Raw genomic sequence first — 22986 nt, 5'->3', positions numbered from 1 at the left:
GTACTTAGCCGTTAGTGTATTTACAACTTGGATTACATTTAGAATAGGGGCAATAAATATGAGTTTTTTTCCTTGGTTCCTCATCCAAATCAATGTTGTAATTTCTATTTTACATTGAGCTGAGCGGCGTATTTATATTATTCTGTCCCATCTGCCTGTTGAGCACTCTGGGTTACACTGTGTATTGTTTAAGTGGTAGAGTGTCCCAGTCAAAATATGTTGTTATAATGACAGATATGTTGGAGATACATCAATGGATTTATTTAAATATCATTGCCAGAAATGCCAGCCAGCCAGGCCAGTTCAGCTTTGATTTCAGTTTTTTTTTGGTTTCCTTTTTACTGATGTGATTACTCTTGGGGAGATTAACTGCAGATAGATGGGCGGAGAGTTGGTCCAAACCTTGCCACTTGTCTGGATAATTCTTCTGGATTTAGAGCCTGTAGTGATAATACATGAATACCGGCACCAGAGGTCAGGTCTTGCCCAAACACAGCAAATAATTGATGCCTCTTTTTAAAATGTATCTCCTGTGTTTGACTGTGTCCATGTGAGAGCAATATTGTCAAGTACTGTAGGAAGGAATGATATTCTATCGATGTAGAAAAAACTAAATGTTTATGCATTTTTAGACTAAAATTAAGTTATTAATTTTGTGGTGTGTTTTATGAAGTTGTGGTCAGATGCTGGTTGTATAAGGACGTTTTCTTAACATGTCTTAAGCCTCTGTCTCTAACAACTGAAATATGTATTTCACCTGCGTGCTCAGTCCCCTCCTGTACTCCCTGTTCACCCATGACTACATGGCCAGGCACGACTCCAACACCATCATTAAGTTTGCCGACGACACAACAGGAAAAAAAAGAGGACTGAGCACGCCCCCATTCTCATTGACGGGGCTGTAGTGGAACAGGTTGAGAGCTTCAAGTTCCTTGGTGTCCACATCACCAACGAACTATCATTGTCCAAACACACCAAGACAGTCGTGAAGAGGGCACGACAAAGCCTATTCCCCCTCAGGAGACTGAAAAGATTTGGCATGGGTCCTCAGATCCTCAAAGAATTCTACAGCTGCACCATCGAGAGCATCCTGACTGGTTGCATCATCGCCTGATATGGCAACTGCTTGGCCTCCGACCATAAGGCACTACAGAGGGTAGTGCGTATGGCCCAGTACATCACTGGGGCCAAGCTTCCTGCCATCCAGGACCTCTATACCAGGCGGTGTCAGAGGAAGGCCCTCAAAATTGTCAAAGACTCCAGCCACCCTAGTCATAGACTGTTCTCTCTGCTACCACACGGCAAGCGGTACCGGAGTGCCAAGTCTAGGTCCAAAAGACTTCTCAACAGCTTCTACCCCCAAGCCATAAGACTCCTAAACAGCCAATCATGGCTACCGGACTATTTGCACTGCCCCCCCCATTTGATTTGATTTGATGTCTTCATCTCGTCATGAATAATACGTATTTACCTGCTTGTAACAGACTAGTTGGTAGTAATCTGGTTATATGATGTCTTCTCAACTAGAACACACATTTGCAAACAGAAAAGGACGATGTGCCAAATTTAGTCAGCTGTATATTTATTATGGCACAACAGGGATCATGCATTTTATTTTAATTCTGTTATTGGAGTTTGACCACAAAATAAGGCATATCTGTGGACAGAAAGATTTTAGGTTTATCAGAGAATTAATCATGGGGGTTTTCCATCGGACATTTACATGTAATTTGATAGCTGTGTTTTATTCGCCGCAAGTAGGCCTACTGTGGGAATGGCCATAATTTCTATCTTTCCCATAACCGTTTGGCCTCCGTATTGGGATAGAATAATAAAAGAAGGAACATATCTTTCAATGTGGTGTGTTAGTGTGTGGGAATAGGCATGATTGTTGTGATTCTGTATGTTTAAATAAGTAAATGCTATGAATCTGTTTCAGTGTGCGTGTTTTCAAATGCTTCTGTGCATCCCTTACATGCATATATTGCCAGTTTGAGAATTTAATTTAACTATATTATTCTCTCTGAATGTCAGTGTTGATATACATGTTCAGTTTATGTCCCTGCACATCTGTTTTTAGTAGGAGGGATAATGTAAATTCATTGGGTTGTGTCTTATTGTGTGAACATGATATATTAAGGCCAGAGGCAGTATCTTTGGTCCAATGAGTGGCCCTTGTAGCGGCAGTCCCTATGTGTACACTCTACCATAATACCATTCCCCCTGGGCCTGGGATTAAATAATAGCTTTGGTGTGGGTTATGGTTGGGCTGTGTGTTATGTGCAGTGCGGCCAGTTCCAGTCCACACATGAGAGGGGATGCGGCCTGCTTAACAGGGTATCCGGTTTTAGGATCAAGGAGACGGGTTCTCCTCTTGTTTTTAACTCTTTGCCTGTAGCTGTGTGTAGCATTGACTAGTGACTTTTATGGAGCAGGAGGAGAAGGAGGAGGAGGAGAGACATTAAACTGGTTCCACGGAAGTGGGCGACTTCAGAAGGACCCTCATAGGAAACCGTTTTTGCAGCCTTCTCTTTCATCTGTTGCTCTTTCTCTGCACACAGTTCACAATATGATGTAAAGTGATGACCTCTTCTGCTTTACTTCCGTATTTTTTATTTTTATTTTTTTATTTCACCTTTATTTAACCAGGTAAACCAGTTGAGAACAAGTTCTCATTTACAACTGCGACCTGGCCAAGATAAAGCAAAGCAGTGCGATAAAAACAACAACACAGAGTTACATATGGGGTAAAACAAAACAAAGTCAAAAATACAACAGAAATACATATAATATACAGTGTGCAAATTTAGCAAGTTATGGAGGTAAGGCAATAAAATAGGCTATAGTGCAACATAATTACAATTAGTATTAACACTGGAATGATAGATGTGCAAGAGATGATGTGCAAATAGAGATACTGGGGTACAAATGAGCAAAATAAATAACAATATAGGGATGAGGTAGTTGGGCGGGCTAATTTCAGATGGGCTGTGTACAGGTGCAGTGATCGGTAAGGTGCTCTGACAACTGATGCTTAAAGTTAGTGAGGGAGATAAGTGTCTCCAGCTTCAGAGATTTTTGCAATTTGTTCCAGTCATTGGCAGCAGAGAACTGGAAGGAATTGTGGCCAAAGGAGGTGTTGGCTTTGGGGATGACCAGTGAGATATACCCGCTGGAGCGCAGACTACGGGTGGGTGTTGCTATGGTGACCAATGAGCTAAGATAAGGCGGGGATTTGCCTAGCAGTGATTTATAGATGGCCTGGAGCCAGTGGGTTTGGCGACGAATATGTAGTGAGGACCAGCCAACAAGAGCGTACAGGTCACAGTGGTGGGTATTATATGGGGCTTTGGAGACAAAACGGATGGCACTGTGATAGACAACATCCAATTTGCTGAGTAGAGTGTTGGAGGCTATTTTGTAAATGACATCGCCGAAGTCAAGGATCGGTAGGATAGTCAGTTTTACGAGGGCATGTTTGGCAGCATGAGTGAAGGAGGCTTTGTTGCGAAATAGGAAACCGATTCTAGATTTAACTTTGGATTGGAGATTCTTAATGTGAGTCTGGAAGGAGAGTTTACAGTCTAACCAGACACCTAGATATTTGTAGTTGTCCACATACTCTAGGTCAGACCCGTCTAGAGTAGTGATTCTAGTCGGGTGGGCGGGTGCAAGCAGCGTTCGGTTGAAGAGCATGCATTTAGTTTTACTAGTGTTTAAGAGCAGTTGGAGGCTACTGAAGGAGTGTTGTATGGAATTGAAGCTCGTTTGGAGGTTTGTTAACACAGTGTCCAATGAAGGGCCAGATGTATACAAAATGGTGTCGTCTGCGTAGAGGTGGATCTGAGAGTCACCAGCAGCAAGAGCGACGTCATTGATATACACAGAGAAAAGAGTTGGCCCAAGAATTGAACCCTGTGGCACCCCCATAGAGACTGCCATAGGTCCAGACAACAGGCCCTCCGATTTGACACATTGAACTCTATCTGAGAAGTAGTTGGTGAACCAGGCGAGGCAGTCATTTGAGACACCAAGGCTATTTAGTCTGCCAATAAGAATGCGGTGGTTGACAGAGTCGAAAGCCTTGGCCAGGTCAATGAAAACGGCTGCACAGTACTGTCTATTATCGATCGCGGTTATAATATCGTTTAGGACCTTGAGCGTGGCTGAAGTGCACCCATGACCAGCTCGGAAACCGGATTGCATAGCGGAGAAGGTACGGTGGGATTCGAAATGGTCGGTGATCTGTTTGTTGACTTGGCTTTCAAAAACTTTTGAAAGGCAGGGCAGGATGGATATGGGTCTGTAACAGTTTGGATCTAGAGTGTCACCCCCTTTGAAGAGGGGGATGACCGCGGCAGCTTTCCAATCTCTGGGGATCTCAGACGTTACGAAAGAGAGGTTGAACAGGCTAGTAATAGGGGTTGCGACAATTTCGGTGGCTAGTTTTAGAAAGAAAGGGTCCAGATTGTCTAGCCCAGATGATTTGTAGGGGTCCAGATTTTGCAGCTCTTTTAGAACATCAGCTGTCTGGATTTGTGTGAAGGAGAAGCGGGGGGGGGGCATGGGCAAGTTGCAGCGGAGGGTGCAGAGCTGGTGGCCGGGGTAGTGGTAGCCAGGTGGAAAGCATGGCCAGCCGTAGCAAAATGCTTGTTGAAATTCTCGATTATTGTAGATTTATCGGAGGTGATAGTGTTTCCTAGCCTCAGTGCAGTGGGCAGCTGGGAGGAAGTGCTCTTATTTTCCATGGACTTTACAGTGTCCCAAAACTTTTTGGAGTTAGTGCTACAGGATGCAAATTTCTGTTTGAAAAAGTTAGCCTTTGCTTTCCTAACTGCTTGTGTATATTGGTTCCTAACTTCCCTGAAAAGTTGCATATCGCGGGGGCTATTTGATGCTAATGCAGTACGCCACAGTATGTTTTTGTGCTGGTCAAGGGCAGTCAAGTCTGAGGAGAACCAGGGGCTATATCTGTTCTTAGTTCTGTATTTTTTGAATGGGGCATGTCTATTTAAGATTGAGAGGAAATTACTTTTAAAGAACAACCAGGCATCCTCTACTGACGGAATGAGATCTATATCCATCAAGAATACCTGGGCCAGGTCAATTAGGAAGGCCTGTTCGCTGAAGTGTTTTTGGGAGCGTTTGACAGTGATGAGGGGTGGTCGTTTGACCGCGGACCCGTTACGGACGCAGGCAATAAGGCAGTGATCGCTGAGATCCTGGTTGAAGACAGCGGAGGTGTATTTAGAGGGTAAGTTAGTCAGGATGATATCTATGAGGGTACCCATGTTTACGGATTTAGGGTTGTACCTGGTAGGTTCGTTGATAATTTGTGTGAGATTGAGGGCATCTAGTTTAGATTGTAGGATGGCCGGGGTGTTAAGCATATCCCAATTTAGGTCACCAAGCAGTACGAACTCTGAGGATAGATGGGGGGCAATCAATTCACATATGGTGTCCAGGGCACAGCTGGGGGCTGAGGGGGGTCTGTAGCAAGCGGCAACAGTGAGAGATTTATTTCTGGAAAGGTCGATTTTTAGAAGTAGAAGCTCAAACTGTTTGGGCACAGACCTGGATAGTATGATGGAGCTCTGCAGGCTATCTCTACAGTAGATTGCAACTCCACCCCCTTTGGCAGTTCTATCTAGATGGAAAATGTTATAGTTGGGGATGGAAATTTCAGAATTTTTGGTGGCCTTCCTAAGCCAGGATTCAGACACTGCTAGAACATCAGGGTTGGCGGAGTGTGCTAACGCAGTGAATAACTCAAACTTAGGAAGGAGGCTTCTGATATTTATGTGCAGAAAACCAAGACTTTTACGGTTACAGAAGTCAACAAATGATAGCTCCTGGGGAGTAGGAGTGATACTGGGGGCTGCAGGGCCTGGGTTAGCCTCTACATCACCAGAGGAACAGAGGAGGACTAGAATAAGGATACGACTAAAGGCTTTAAGAACTGGTCTTCTAGTGCGTTGGGTACATAGAATAAAGGGGGCAGTTCTCCGGGCGTTGTAGAAAAGATTCAGGGCATTATGTACAGAAAAGGATATGGAAGGATATGAGTACAGTTCAGGTAACCCTAAGCGTTGGGTAACAATGAAAGAGATAGCGTCATTGGAGGCATCGATTGAGCCGGTCTCGGCGTGTATGGGGGGAGGAACAAAGGAACTATATGAGGCAGTTTGAGAGGGACTAGGGGTTCTACATTGAAATTGTATAATAAGAACTAACCCAAACAGCAATAGGCAAGGCATAATTGACATGGGAGAGAGGCATAAAGCAGTCACATGTGTTATTAGAGAGAGCTAAGACACAACTGGAAATAGCGATAACGTTTGGGCTAAGACTAAACAGAATAAACAGGACAGGGTACCGTGTAAAGGAACAGTCCAGCAGGCATCAGCTGTGCAGCTGAGTGATCATAAGGTCCAGTGAACAGCAATATGTGAGTCCGAGAGCAGTTCAAATTGGTGCTTCAGCACAGCTAGCAGGGAGCACAGTTGTAGTTTGCGTGTGCTAGCGGGCCGGGGCTGGCAGATGGATCTTCGTGGTCGTCGCAACGGGAAGCCTGTTGAAACCACATCAGACTATTTCGTCGGCAAACCAGTCGTGTTGGATCGGCGGGGCTCAGTGTCAACACTAGGAGGTCCCGTCCGGTTGACAGAGAGGTAGATAGCCGGGAGATGGGCCTGAGGCTAGCTCAAGGCTAACTGGTGCGTGCTATAGGGCAATGGTAATGGTAATCAGCCAACAACAGGTTGCAGCTAGCTAGCTGGTTGTGATGATCCGGCGCTAGGGTCCAGTGATTCCGGCAGAAAGTCCAATAAGCTCTGGGTCGATAGCACGCTGGGTCGATAGCACGCTGTGCAGACTGGCCGACGAATTGTCCAGGCTAGAGCTAGAGCTGGCTGGTTGATAGTGTAGGCCACGGACAGTGGTGAAGACGCTAACGGTGACTAATAACAGGTAGCCACTATTTTCAGCTTACGGTTCTTGATGAAAGTTATAAAGAAATAATAGAATCCTTTCCACGTTGGGTGAGGCGGGTTGCAGGAAAGTATATTTAGTTAAAGAATGAAAGTAAAAAATTGAGAAATATATACAAAATAGACAAAAAAAAAAAATATCCAGTCCCATACTGTTTTGAATTGGCTTCAGGATTATTTCATTAATATTATATCATCATTATAGTTTTGATTTGCATCTTAACATTTCCTCCTGAGTGGGCAGTGGTCTAAGGCACTGCATCGCAGTGCTAGCTGTGCCACTAGAGATCCTGGTTCGAATCCAGGCTCTGTCGTAGCCGGCCGCGACCAGGAGACCCAGCGTGGGCGGCGCACAATTGGCCCAGCGTCGTCCAGGGTAGGGGAGGGAATGGCCGGCAGGGATGTAGCTCAGTTGGTAGAGCATGGCGTTTGCAACGCCAGGGTTGTGGGTTCGATTCCCTTGGGGGCCAGTATGAAAAATAAAAAAAATAATGTATGCACTCACTAACTGTAAGTCGCTCTGGATAAGAGCGTCTGCTAAATGACAAAAATGTAAAAAAATAAAAAATAAATGTTAACCCAGTGGATGATTTGACAGCCCATTGCTGTACCAGTGAAAGCAGAATATTGCCAAATTCGGTTACATTGTAAGTGGCAAGCTGTGGCACATATTGTCCTGGAAAAACCTTGTATCAATTCATTACAATTTGTTTCATGACTCTAGTGCCAATCAAAGCATCCTGGAAAAAACCTTTTCAGGTGTTAAAAAGAAAACGGTAAAACAAATTTCTCCCAGCCTTTGCCAGAGACTGAGCTTGCCTTTATGGTTTCTTCTCAGACTGCTCATGAGTCATTTGAGAATACGACCTGGACCCAAAAAGCAAGCAGGGTGGTGTTCCCAAGCCATGTGGCTTTCTTGGCCCAGCTCAGCTCCAAACCTTATTGGTTAGATACTGTTACTACTACCAGAATCTCATACGTTTTTTTTTTTACTTACCTAGGGCTGTTGATGTTTCATCCAAACTGTTTTTAAGTTCGTTAGCTGGTTATTACAGAAGCCCTGAAGCCCAAGGCATTTTATTTTATTTTTTTAAAGACTTAGTATCTTGTTTGAATTACTTTTTACGTTGTTCAAAGGAGATACTAAGTCGTTCAAACAAGATACTAAGTCATTTGAACAACTTATTATCTTGTTTGAATGACATAATTAGTATTTTGTCTAATTAGGCCTAATTTGCAGCTTGTCAGACCGTGTAATGGTTGCTACAGCCATTTAATTTGTAGAGCACATTTCCCACACTCAATGCACATGTGAAGCTTGTTGATGCTTGCTTGTGTGCAAATCATTTGACCGCTGCAGTTTGAGATTATTTATTCCCTTTTATTTATGAAAAGAAGCTGATACTGGCCTTTTATTATTCACGATTTATTTGAGATATTTTAGCTTAATTGATTGATATTATGGTGTTTCTATTCAAAGAAAATATACATACATTTTACAGTAGCCTTTGTATTGCATACCTAAAACATCTGTTAATACATTTGAAGTCTTTCAAAATAGAAACGACAGATCCTAATGTTAGAAAGTAGAATATAAGCTAGATATAGCCTACTGTGCGTGGGGTAGGCTAAATAATTACAACCGAATAGGCTTAATTAAAAGAATAGTGATAAAGGAAAGAAACATGCTAGGCAAAGCATGCCCAGAGCTTGTTGCTGAGCAGTACCAGAGCGTAATTAGAGTGGGAGAGAAAGGCGGCACAATTTTTTTAATCTGCTCAAATTATGCTCAGTTACATGCTCTGGCATTCAAAAGAAGCCCTGCTTTAGGCTATCAAAGAACTGTCAATGAATATTCATATCAATGGATGGAATCAGTGAATGAATGGCTGCAGCAACCATTACACGGTCTGACAAGCTGCATAACAAATTAGACCTAATTAGACAAAATAACAATTAAGTCGTTCGAACAAGATACTAATTCCAAGAGTCTAATTTTTTTTTTTGGGGGGGGGGGGGGGGGGGGGGCTTGGGCTTCAGGGCTTGCGTAGGTTACTTAGCAAAATTGAGAACATCAAACACTCTAGTAATAAAATGTTTCACCTATTATAAATGATGTAGCATGGGAATTATGGGACTGGAGGATTATTTTGTGTTGTGGCCCATTCAGAGGGATAATACATTTTGCCAAGGAAACCAGTTGTTAGAATGTGAAAGGTTGTCCAGGTTTGTAATTGAGTTCATATTCAATATATTCTCAATGTTGTTTTTTGTTAAATATTTCATGTTTTTATAATTTTTTTTATAATTAACACACATGTATTATTACCATGAAAACCAAACATTATCATCAGGCTGTTCTGTGATTAAAGTGAGCTGAGCCTATTGTCCAATGAGCCACAGAAACGGGCAACTCCATTTTAACACTGTTGTTCCTTGCTGTCCATTCCCGTTCAGGATTCATGCCAGCATGTGAGGTGCCCTAGGGGGAGGACAATCAAGGGAACCTGCATTAGGTCAGAGAGGCATCAAACTGGGCCTGTCTATCTGCAGAGTTGTCTGAGTCTAAAGTGTTGCAGAGCAGTTTAAAGAGTGATTGTCTGGGCCCAGTGGGAAACTGGTTTGTCTCCCCTCTCTTTTCCACAACAGTCCTCCACCATTAGAAATAATTTAATCTGATGGCTAAAAGTTTGTCAAAACAAAATCTCATTAACCACTGTCTGTGCACTTTGTTCCCTAGTCCCCTTTGTCCCACTGGCTGGCAAGGAAGATGAGCTGCGAAAATGTGGGGGCTAAAAGGGGATAGCACCATGAATCAAAGCTTTGTTTTAAGGTTTATCACCCCAGACAAACAATGAAGAATGTCTTGATTTACTCCAGAGTGAGGGTGGGTGGGAAAAACGTGGAGGGGTAGCCGGTAGGTTGCAGGGTTATGCCTTTTAAATCACTCCCGTCGAGACAGCACTGTCAATAAATGCAAGACTGAAAGAGGGAAGTTCATGACTGTTTTGTCTCTTGAAGTAGTGTGTGGGAACTGGGAAAGAAACTACTGGATCTCTGTTGAAGTTTGGCCACCGAACTCTCAAGGAAGTTTCGGTTCAAGGGCCAGACGTTCCTTGTTGTTATCTGTTCTTGTTGTTTTGTCCTCTATACCTGTTACCATATCATTTAGGGTGTCTTGGCAAACCAAGTAATGTCCAGATCAGTAGCCTGATTGGTTCCCCTGAGAACATCTGGATGGTGAACTCAAGGTCTCTTGTTCTGAATCTGCATGGAACTTTTAGAGGGGTTACTAAACCTTAAAGGGATGTTCCACTCAAAATACAACATAACTATATACAGTGCCTTCCAAAAGTATTGATCCCCCTTGGCATTTTTCCTATTTTGCTGCATTACAACCTGTAATTTGAATTTATTTGGATTTCATGTAATGGACATACACAAAATAGTCCAAATTGGTGAAGTGTAATGAAAAAAATTACTTGTTTCAAAAAATTCTAAAAAATCAAAAACTGAAAAGTGGTGTGTGCATATTTATTCACCCCCTTTGCTAGGAAGCCCCTAAATAAGATCTGGTGCAACCAATTACCTTCAGAATTCACAAAATTAGTTAAATAAAGTCCACCTGTGTGCAATCTAAGTGTCATATGATCTCAGTATATATACACCTGTTTTGAAAGGCCCCAGAGTCTGCAACACCACTAAGCAAGGGGCACCACCAAGCAAGCGGCACCATGAAGACCAAGGAGCTCTCCAAACAGGTTAGGGGCAAAGTTGTGGAGAAGTACAGATAAGGGTTGGGTTATAAAAAAATATCTGAAACTTTGAACAGCCCACGGAGCTCACTTGAAGGAGCTGGAGCAGTTTTGCCTTGAAGAATGGGCAAAAATCCCAGTGGCTAGATGTGCCAAGCTTGTAGAGACATACTCTAAGAGACTTGCAGCTGTAATTGACTTTGGGGGGATGAATAGTTATGCACACTAAAGTTTTCTGTTTTTTTGTCTTCTTGTTTGTTTAACCCCAAAAAGTATTTTGCATCTTCAAAGTGGTAGGCATGTTGTTTAAATCAAATGATACAAACCCCCAAAAAATCAATTTTAATTCCAGGTTGTAAGGCAACAAAATAGGAAAAATGCCAAGCGGGGTGAATACTTTCGCAAGCCACTGTAACTACACTAAACAAAAATATAAACACAACATGTAAAGTGTTGGCCCCATGTTTCAGTAGGTGAAATAATAAATCCCAGAAATGTTCCATATACACAAAAGTCATATTTCTCTAAAATGTTGTGCACAACTTTGTGTACATCCCTGTTAGTGAGCATTTCTCCTTTGCCAAGATAATCCATCTACCTGGCAGGTGTGGCATATCAAGAAGCTGATTAAACAGCATGATCATTACTGGTGCACCTTGTGCTGGGGACAATAAAAGGGCACTCTAGAATGTGCAGTTTTGTCACACAACACAATGCCACAGATGTCTCAAGTTTTGAGGTAGCGTTCAATTGGCAGCTGACTGCAGGAATGTCCACCAGAGCTGTTTACAGAGAATTGAATGTTCATTTCTCTGCCATAAGCCGCCTCCGTCATTTTAGAGAATTTGTCAGTACGTCAAACCGGCCTCACAACAGCAGACCACGTGTATGGCATCGTGTGCACTAGCTGGAGGTGTTATGTATGTGGGGGTGTTTTGCTGGTGACACGGTCTGTGATTTATTTAGAATTCAAGGCACACTTAACCAGCATGGCTACCACAGCATTCTGCAGCGATACGCCATCCCATCTGGTTTGGGCTTAGTGGGAATATCATTTGTTTTTCAACAGGACAATAACCCAACTCACCTCCAGGCTGTGTAAGGGCTATTTTACCAAGACGGAGATTGATTGAGTGCTGTATCAGATGACCTGGCCTCCACAATCCTCCGACCTCAACCCAATTGAGATGGTTTGGGATGAGTCGGATTGCAGAGTTAAGGAAAAGCAGCCAACAAGTGCTCAGCATATGTGGTAACTCCTTCAAGACTGTTGGAAAAGCATTCCAGGTGAAGCTGGTTGAGAGAATGCCAAGAGTGTGCAAAGCTGTCATCAAGGCAAAGGGTGGCTATTTGAAGAATCTCAAATAGAGTTTGATTTGTTTAACACTTTTTTGGTTACTACAATATTCCATATGTGTTATTTCATAGTTTTGATGTCTTCACTATTATTCTACAATGTAGAAAATTGTAAAAATAACTGGTAGTGTATATGTATCTTGTTTTCAGGGTTTCAGAACCAAAGATGGATACCTGGTTGTGGCTGCGGGCAACGACAAGCAGTTTGTCAAAGTGTGCAAAGTAAGTAGCATTTCCCCGCACGCATTATCAAACAGCATAAAATACATAATTTTGCAATTGCACATAGGGCTTATATTTTATTTAGATAAATCTTTCCTGTCGAAGTATTTTGGTTAGCATTTCACAGTGCTACTCGTATCACTGAACTGTCACCCAGAATCCCTCCCAAGTGACTTAATATTGACTTTGTGTTTCCAGGTGCTGGGCCTGAATCATCTGTCTGAGGAGCCCAATTATAAAAGCAACACACTCAGAGTGCAGCACCGCCAAGAGCTGCTTCACATCCTCTCCCAGAGGTAAAGCGTCCTCCTTCACAGTAAACAAAGTCCCCCAAAAAATCTGAGTTATGGCAAACATTTATAAAATATAGCTGGTGGCTTGCCTCATCTATATTCATGTGTTCTTCGGTAAGTCTGCAAGTCCTCAGTTTGGCCATAGAGGCTGTAACGGACGTGGCGTAGAGAAAAGGCAACAGGACACGGAGATCACTCACACAGATGTTTTCATCTGCCCTCCCTTCCCAGTCGCTTCGTCATGAAAATCCCTAGTCGGGCCCCAGGCCCAGTCGGCTGTTTCCTCTCGAAGAGGTCAAGGGGCGTGATGGGATCAGAGGCATTCAGCAATGGGGACGTTATCTAACACCACCGGAGGAGGTTGGCTCGTTATGTGACACTGGCCGTGTCCGAAATCTGGCTTGCCTACTACTTACTTATACTGCATATTGTGTACTCATTTTACTAAATACTATGTAGAACGTACTGTTTAGTAAAAGCTAATGCAGTAAGCAACAAATAACAAACATTCTAGGCTCATCCTACTTAGAATGTGTAATCTAATGCACAATTGTGTTGATTCCCGCCATTTGTTCATTTTGGTAGAGCGCGTCCCCAGAGCTGATTGTCAGCTGTGGTCAGACACACATGGGTCTCGAAATACAATTCTCTTCCTCAATAGTGTGCAGCGAATTGTACTAGATGAAAAGCAGAAATTAGTATGACATCCTGGCATTTAAAGCATACATATTTTTTTCTATTTCACATACTAAAACAACAACTTTTTTCATACACAAAATGCCTAATATTTAGAACGCTAGTACGGGTATTCAGACACGGCCTCTGTGTCTGAACAGTATGTGAAATACCTGCTGCCTATCACCGCATCCCACATGGGACCTCCTCCCCGCCAGGTAGAATGAAAGCATGTCACGCGAAGAAGTTGTCAGCTGCGAGGCCTTATCGGACAGCAGTGTATTGTTTTTGGGTGCATACTTTTCTTTGTCTGCACAAAATGCAAATCGTGCAAGTGTTTCTTTATCCCGAAGTCCATGTGTGTAGGCGAGTGTGCGCACCTATGTGTATGTGTGTGGTGAGTGAAAAACTGCTGGGGGTTGTGGGTGAAGAGAGAGCGAGTGCGAGAGAGAGAGTGCCTCACTCTTGCCATCTTAGGATATTCTGCGATCGAGGGCAAGGCAGGAGGCTGAGCGCAGGGCCTACATATGACCACATACACCTGCTGCAGTTGTTGTGTCTCTGGATCAGATCCAGCTGTGGCCTCCTACTCCTCGTCCTCTGCTGTAATTTTGAAAGCTTCACTTTGCGGTCCCTTCAAACCACAACCCCCCTTTCTTCTACCTCCCCGGCTCCCAGGTTCTTGGAAGAGGTGACGGGCGAGTGGCTGAGGAGGTTTGAAGGGACAGGCGTGCCATGCGGCCCCATCAACAACATCCAGCAGGTGTTCTCCGAACCACAGGTCAGTCCCCACAGTGCTTTGGCTCACACGGCCTCCGAGTCAGTTTCATCTGAGACTCACCCCCCCCTCTTTGTTATTTTACATTTATTAAATGTTGATCAATACAGGTAAGTGAATTAAGAACAGATATTTTTTTTGCAATGATGACCTGTCAAGAGGCGAGCACAGCAGGTAGGGCAGGGTCTTACAGTTGGTCCCCGTAATGTCCATGGGTTGTGGGTTCCAAACTCTTGCATTGATATACACAAATAGCCACTGATTGGGAAAGCGAGGACATTCTATCTATTATTCTCTCAGATTTAGATTTGGTAGGTGCCAGAGGGTGTTGTAAAAATGAACAGCCACTAGGTTTCAGCTTGATATCTCATTATCACCACAGCTCCTCAACCTGTTTTTGTTATTATGAGAGATCTTCAAAATAGTTACCCCCTAGATCTTTAAATGGATCTCTATGCTAAATATGGGTGGAAAAAAATAAGTGATTGAAAGAGATGCAAATGCATGATCTATTACTACGGACAGTGTTTCTATGATGACAGAATAACATATATTTGATCTGTCACAGACATTAATTAAAAGCTTAAATTCTTAAAAGAGTGTAGAAAACAAATGGCAAATTTTATTGGCCACATGCGCCAAATACAACAGGTGCAGACATTACAGTGAAATGCTAACTTACAGCCCTTAACCAACAGTGCATTTATTTTTAACAAAAAAAGTAAAAAATAAAACAACAACAAAAAAAGTGTTGAGAAAAAAAGAGCAGAAGTAAAATAAAATAACAGTATATATATATATATACAGGGGGGTACCGGTACAGAGTCAATGTGCGGGGGCACCGGCTAGTTGAGGTAGTTGAAGTAATATGTACATGTGGGTAGAGTTAAAGTGACTATGCATAAATAATTAACAGAGCAGCAGCGTAAAAGGATGGGGTGGTGGGGCAGTGCAAATAGTCCGGGTAGCCATGATTAGCTGTTCAGGAGTCTTATGGCTTGGGGGTAGAAGCTGTTGAGAAGTCTTTTGGACCTAGACTTGGCACTCCGGTACCGCTTGCCGTGCGGTAGCAGAGAGAACAGTCTATGACTAGGGTGGCTGGAGTCTTTGACAATTTTGAGGGCCTTCCTCTGACACCGCCTGGTATAGAGGTCCTGGATGGCAGGAAGCTTGGCCCCAGTGATGTACTGGGCCGTACGCACTACCCTCTGTAGTGCCTTGCGGTCGGAGGCCAAGCAGTTGCCATACCAGGCGGTGATGCAACCAGTCAGGATGCTCTCGATGGTGCAGCTGTATAATTTTTTGAGCATCTAAGGACCCATGCCAAATCTTTTCAGTCTCCTGAGGGGGAATAGGCTTTGTCGTGCCCTCTTCACGACTGTCTTGGTGTGTTTGGACCATGATAGTTTGTTGGTGATGTGGACACCAAGGAACTTGAAGCTCTCAACCTGTTCCACTACAGCCCCATCGATGAGAATGGGGGCGTGCTCAGTCCTCTTTTTTTTCCTGTAGTCCACAATCATCTCCTTTGTCTTGGTCACGTTGAGGGAGAGGTTGTTATCCTGGCACCACACGGACAGGTCTCTGACCTCCTCCCTATACGCTGTCTCATCGTTGTCGGTGATCAGGCCTACCACTGTTGTGTCGTCGGTAATTAATGATGGTGTTGGAGTCGTGCCTGGCCATGCAGTCATGGGTGAACAGGGAGTACAGGAGGGGACTGAGCACGCACCCCTGAGGGGCCCCCATGTTGAGGATCAGTGTGGCAGATGTGTTGTTACCTACCCTTACCACCTGGGGGCGGCCCGTCAGGAAGTCCAGGATCCAGTTGCAGAGGGAGGTGTTTAGTCCCAGGATCCTTAGCTTAGTGATGAGCTTTGAGGGTACTATGGTGTTGAATGCTGAGCTGTAGTCAATGAATAGCATTCTCACGTAGGTGTTCCTCTTGTCCAGGTGGGAAAGGGCAGTGTGGAGTGCAATAGAGATTGCATCATCTGTGGATCTGTTGGGGCTGTATGCAAATTGGTGTGGGTCTAGGGTTTCTGGGATAATGCTGTTGATGTGAGCCATGACCAGCCTTTCAAAGCACTTCATGGCTACAGACGTCAGTGCTACGGGTCGGTAGTCATTTAGGCAGGTTATCTTAGAGTCCTTGGGCACGGGGACTATGGTGGTCTGCTTGAAACATGTTGGTATTACAGACTCAGTCAGGGACATGTTGAAAATGTCAGTGAAGACACTTGCCAGTTGGTCAGCACATGCTCGGAGTACACGTCCTGGTAATCCATCTGGCCCTGCGGCCTTGTGCATGTTGACCTGCTTAAAAGTCTTACTCACATCGGCTACGGAGAGCGTGATCACATAGTCATCCGGAACAGCTGGTGCTCTCATGCATGCTTCAGTGTTGCTTGCCTCGAAGCGAGCATAGAAGTGGTTTAGCTCGTCTGGAAGTCTTGTGTCACTGGGCAGCTCGTGGCTGTGCTTCCCTTTGTAGTCTGTAATAGTTTTCAAGCCCTGCCACATCCGACGCGCGTCAGAGCCAGTGTAGTACGATTCAATCTTAGTCCTGTATTGACTCTTTGCCTGTTTGATGGTTCGTTGGAGGGGATAGCGTGATTTCTTATAAGCGTCCGGGTTAGAGTCCTGCTTCTTGAAAACGGCAGCTCTACCCTTTAGCTCAGTGCGGATGTTTCCTGTAATTCATGGCTTCTGGTTGGGGTATGTACGTACGGTCACTGTGGGGACGACATCATCGATGCACTTATTGATGAAGCCAGTGACTGATGTGGTGTACTCCTCAATGCTATCTGAAGAATCCCGGAACATGTTCCAGTCTGTGCTAGCAAAAAAGTCCTGTAGCTTAGCATCTGCGTCATCTGACCACTTTTTTATTAACCGAGTATCTGGTGCTTCCTGCTTTAGTTTTTGCTTATAAGCAGGAATCAAGAGGATAGAGTTATGGTCAGATTTTCCAAAAGGAGGGCGAGGGAGAGCTTTGTATGCATCTCTGTGTGTGGAGTAAAGGTGGTCTAGAGTTTTTTTTCCTCTGGTTGCACATTTAATATGCTGGTAGAACGGTTTTCAGACCCTTTACTCAGTACTTTGTTGAAGCACCTTTGTCAGCGATTACAGCATCCAGTCTTCTTGGGTATGACGCTACAAGCTTGGCACACCTGTATTTGGGGAGTTTCTCCCATTCTTCTCTGTAGATCCTCTCAAGCTCTGTCAGGTTGGATGGGGAGTGTTGGTGCACAGCTATTTTCAGGTCTCTCCAGAGATGTTAGATCGGGTTCAAGTCCGGGCTCTGGCTGGGCCACTGAAGGACATTCAGAGACTTGGCCTGAAGCCACTCCTGCATTGTCTTGGCTGCGTGCTTAGGGTCTTTGTCCTGTTGGAAGGTGAACCTTCGCCCCAGCTTGAGGTCCTGAGCAGGTTTTCATCAAGGATCTCTCTGTACTTTGCTCCGTTCATCTTTCCCTCAATCCTGACTAGTCTCCCAGTCCCTGCCGCTGAAAAACATCCCCACAGCATGATGCTGCCACCACCATGCTTCACCGTAGGGATGGTGCCAGGTTTCTTCCAGATGTGTCGCTTGGCATTCAGGCGAAAGAGCTCAATCTTGGTTTCATCAGACCAGAGAATCTTGTTTCTCATGGTCCGAGAGTCTTTCAGGTGCCTTTTGGCAAACTCCAAGTGGGTTGTCATGTGCCTTTTACTGAGGAGTGGCTTCCGTCTAGCCACTCTACCGTAAAGGCCTGATTGGTGGTGCTGCGGAGATGGTGGTCCTTCTGGAAGGTTCTTCCATCTCCACAGAGGATCTCTAGAGCTCTGTCAGAGTGACAATCAGGTTCTCGGTCACCTCCCTGACCAAGGCCCTTCTCCCCCGATTGCTCAGTTTGGCCGGGCAGCCAGCTCTAGGAAGAGTCTTGGTTGTTCCAAACATCTTCCATTTAAGAATGATGGAGGCCACTGTGTTCTTGGGAACCTTCAATGCTGCAGAAATGTTTTGGTACCCTTTCCCAGATCTGAGCCTTGACACAATCCTGTCTCGGAGCTCTACGGACAATTCCTTCGACCTTGTGGCTTGGTTTTTGCTCTGACATGCACTGTCTTCTGTGAGACCTTATATAGACAGGTGTGTGCCTTTCCAAATCATGTCCAGTCAATTAAATTTACCACAGGTGGACTCCAATCAAGTTGTAGAAACAGCTCAAGGATGATCAATGGAAACTGGATGCACCTAAGCTCAATTTCGAGTCTCATAGCAAGGTGTCTGAATACTTATGTAAATAAGGTATTTCTGTTTTTTTATTTTAATAAATTCGCTTTGTCAGTATGTGGAAAAAGTCAAGGGGTCTGAATACTTTTGGAAGGCACTGTATATATATATATATATATATATATATATATATATATATATATATATATATATATATATATATATATATATATATATATATATATATATATATAATTAGAAACACACTTTACTCCAACAGGATTTTGGGGCAGAACATTTCCCTCCTTGTGGTTTGGCAGGGTTGATGTGGCACTACTTCTTGTAGTCATATGGAATGTGCAAACAACATGAGTCATTTTGTAATGGCATAAGCAAAGCCGGATCAATAACATTGTGTCTTCTTTCGAGGACTACATGCCCAATTATGACAAAGCACCAAGACGGAGAGCATTTGTGAGAGCCGGATTGAGTAAAACACACATGAAAACATTCACACTGGAACATTGCAATATCTCTCTGTCCTCCTACTTCTTCTTTTTCCCAAACAAAAGCAAACACGCCTGATTAACATGGTAACAAGCCAGCCTGGCGGAGATGGCAAACCTGCTTCTCATCCAGTCCAGTCATCTGATATGATAGATTGATCTCCTCACTTTTCCCAGGCTATAACACTTTGAAGTGGTATGTTTTGCCCCTGCCCTCCAAGTGTAGCGGTAGTGATGTTCCGCGATTCATCTGTTTTCATTCGCTTTCTGTGCCAACTGTTAGATAGATCCAGTTTGGATTGGATCAAAGCGTTACTTAGGGTTTGGGAGCAACAGCTTTGTCACCACCTGGCCCGCAATGAAATGTCATATTCAGAAGACATCCATTATATGACTCATTGACATGTTTCTCAGAGTGCTGTGCGTGCTGTGAACCATCTGAGCAAGTCATATTGCCTTGTGCCTCGAGTCCCAATGTTACCTAAGCTGCTCGTCGACCGGCCTGGGTCTCCATCTAGTTGTTCTTTGAAACGTCCATAGAGAGCAGATCGGGCTGTGGCTTTCCCAGGCTGCCGCAAGGCCTCTTTGTCGCGGCGCGGAGACCACATCCCCCAGACAATGCCCCAAAACATTCACCACCACAACAAAGATGCCTTTGAAATGCTGCTTCGCCGAATTGACTCTGTGGAACCTAGCCTCCGGGGAAAAGGCTGCATCGGTTTCACAGACTGTTGTGTAATACCACGCCTTGCCGGAGAGCACACGTGTGCCGGAAACCCAGGCTAGAGGCAAAGAGAGAAGAACACAGCATGTGTCTCTGTGGCTAATGTATAGACACGGAACCACAGCACCATAACAAAGGGGCACACCGCCGTGCTTACACTTGCTGATTGACCGTTGACACCAATTAGTGCATCTGGACCACATAACTGCCAGAGAGAGATACAGTGTATCTATATTACTGACTCCCCCCGCAGAAGAAACTCCAACATCCTAATTCACTTGTGAAATCAGTGGTAGCCGTCCGCTCAGAATAAGGAAAGACCCGGTCAGAGGGTGGAGGGTGAGGAAGAGTGATTAGCTGACAGGAGAGGGGATTTTTTAGGGGAGAATGCAATTGAATAAAATAGACTGCAAAACAATAAGAAAACAGATGGAGTGGAAGAGAGGGAATGCAAAGAGAAGACACAGAGAGAGTGGATGGAATGAGAGTGGGAGAGGTTAGTATGAGGAAAGCAGATGATTTGGGGCGGGGGCGGCCTGATGAAAGTGGGGTGAATCCCTTCAGGTTGATGAATGGACAGTCTTGGGCAGACACAAAACAATTCCTGATATGTCCACAGAAATGTAGGCCAACATAGTGCCCACATAAGCAATGCATAATCAAACAATCAATCAATCCCTCACAGAAAAAAACACATGAATTTCACGTGATCTCATGTGATCACATGATTTAATGTAAAGTTAATATGACAACATGTGAAGCAACATGTGATAACATAGAACTATACACGTGACAACATGTGAGAACATGATCTCATGAAATTAATGTGAAATAAATGTGTAAAAATTTCAAAATGATACCATGACATTACACGTGATAACAGTTGAGCACGTGAAAGCCCAGGTGTCAAATATAATTTAGAATATTTTACTTTAAAAGGCATAATTGACATGAATTCAATTTAAACAGTCATGGTCCCCTGCAGGTATTGTCTAGCTTCCGGTTTGTTCCAGGGATGTCCCCAAAGGTGTTTTTAGGACGTTCTCAGAATGTTGTATCATGGTCCTCTGGAGGTTTTTGTCTAGTTCCGGTGAAAATATGGTACATCTACAACAAGTTACTCTATTTTTACAGCTAAATGAAGGTGTTAATGTGAAAGGACAATATACTACCGTATGCTGATTACTTGGGACTCAACCTCACTTGGAGTTTATACTCACAACCTCTTGGTTGCTAGCTAACTAATGTTCCTGCTGGACCACCAGGTCTGTGGACATAATGGAGATTGGCTAAATATGTATTGACAAAAATACATTTCTGCACTTTGTCTAAAGTTGCAGTAAAAATAAAGTAAATATATACAACTTGAAGGTGTTATTTCTATAAAATGACAGTATGCTGCCTTATTCTGATTTCAATTACTGTAAATATTGTGTAATTTTGTACTATGACCACAATTGGGATTCAGCCTTAAATGGGATTTGAACTCATAACCTCTGGGTCGCTAGCAACCTGAAATGTCCTGCTACAGTGCAGCTACACCACCAGGTCTGTGAGCATAAAGGAGATCTGGCTACAGACTTATTGGCATTAACTTTGCAAAAAGCTGCCCAGAATCAAGTAAATAATTTTCAAATTATCGCCACCAACGTCACATCAATGTAAAACTAGCAGTGCTCAACGACACTTGACGTAGAGTATACATTACTGACTCTCTTGCACTGGCTCTATGCACACTCATTAGACTCTACCCACACCCTCACACATACTACACTGACTCTCCAACACACACACTACATAGGCTAACACACACATGCATATTGACGCAACACACACAGACACACTTACACATAGACACACTTTCACACTTCACATACGCTGCTGCTACTCTATTTATTATATATCCTGATTGCCTAGTCACTTTTATATCTTCCTACATGTACGGTGCATTCGGAAAGTATTCAGACCTCTTGACTTTTTCCACATTTTGTTACCTTACAGCCTTATTCTAAAATTGATTAAATTGTTTTTTTTTTTACTCATCAATCTATAAAAAAACATATCACATTTACATAAGTATTCAGACCCTTTACTCAGTACTTTGTTGAAGCACCTTTGGCAGCGATTACATCCTTCTAGTCTTCTTGGGGATGACGCTACAAGCTTGGCACACCTGTATTTGAGGAGTTTCTCCCATTCTTCTCTGCAGATCCTCTCAAGATCTGTCAGGTTGGATGGGGAGCGAGCTCTGTACAACTATTTTCAGGTCTCTCCAGGGATGTTCGATCGGGTTCAAGTCCGGGCTCTGCCTGGGCCACTCAAAGACATTCAGAGTCTTGGCCTGAAGCTACTCCTGCGTTGTCTTGGCTGTGTGCTTAGGGTCGTTTTCCTGTTGGAATGTGAACCTTCGCCCCAGCCTGAGGTCCTGAGCGCCTTGGAGCAGGTGTTCATCAAGGATCTCTCTGTACTGTGCTCCGTACATCTTTCCCTCGATCCTGACTAGTCTCCCAATTCCTGCTGCTGTAAAAAATATCCCCACAGCATGATGCTGCCACTACCATGCTTCACCGTAAGGATGATACTAGGTTTCCTCCAGATGTGGAGCTTGGCATTCAGGCCAAATAGTTCAATATTGGTTTCATCAGACCAGAGAATCTTGTTTCTCATGGTCTGAGTCATTTTGGTGCCTTTTGGTGAGGAGTGGCTTCCATCTGGCCACTTTACCATAAAGGCTTGATTGGTGGAGTGCTTCAGAGATGGTTGTTCTTTTGGAAGGTTCTCCCATCTCCACAGAGGAACTGTGTAGCTCTGTCAGAATGACCATCAGGTTCTTGGTCACCTCCCTGACCAAGGCCCTTCTCCCCCAATTGCTCAGTTTGTCCGGGCGGCCAGCTCTAGGAAGAGTCTTGGTGGTTCCAAACTTCTTCCATTTAAGAATTATGGAAGCCACTGTGTTCTTGCGGACCTTCAATGCTGCTGACATTTTTTGGTACCCTTCCCCAGATCTGTGCATCGACACAATCCCGTCTCGGAGCTCTATGGACAATTCCTTCGACCTCATGGCTTGGTTTTTGCTCTGACATGCACTGTCAACTGTGGGACCTTATATAGACAGGTGTGTGCCTTTCCAAATCATGTCCAATCAATTAAATTTACCACAGGTGGACTCCAATCAAGTTGTAGAAACATCTCAAGGATGATCAATGGAAACAGGATCCATTTGAGTTCAATTTCGAGTCTCATAGCAAGGTGTCTGAATACTTATGTAAATAAGGTATTTCTGTTTTTTTATTTTTAATACATTAGCAAACATTTCTAAAACCTTGCTTTTGCTTTGTCATTATGGGGTATTGTGTGTAGATTGATAAGGAAAAAACATAATTGTATCCATTTTAGAATAAGGCAGTAACGTAACAAATTGTGGAAAATGTCAAGGGGTCTGAATATTTTCAGAATGCACTGTAGTCCC

General features: G+C 43.8%; 1 protein-coding gene across 4 annotated transcripts in view; it reads left to right on the top strand.

Annotated features, from left to right (window-relative positions):
* The window catches only part of sugct (succinyl-CoA:glutarate-CoA transferase), a 237238-nt gene that overhangs the window by 56461 nt on the left and 157791 nt on the right, over positions 1 to 22986 (top strand). For all 4 annotated transcript variants that reach the window (XM_084147019.1, XM_084147018.1, XM_084147021.1 and 1 more), the window contains 3 exons: positions 12251 to 12322; positions 12521 to 12618; positions 13969 to 14071. In XM_084147019.1, the coding sequence (XP_084003145.1) occupies positions 12251 to 12322; positions 12521 to 12618; positions 13969 to 14071 (273 nt within the window). The remainder of the gene's footprint in view (positions 1 to 12250; positions 12323 to 12520; positions 12619 to 13968; positions 14072 to 22986) is intronic.

This window comes from Coregonus lavaretus, assembly GCF_964263955.1.
Source record: "Coregonus lavaretus genome assembly, chromosome: 2".
NCBI lineage: Eukaryota > Metazoa > Chordata > Actinopteri > Salmoniformes > Salmonidae > Coregonus > Coregonus lavaretus.
The sequence above is the reverse complement of the archived record's forward strand: the minus strand, read 5'-3'. Positions and strand labels throughout refer to the sequence as shown.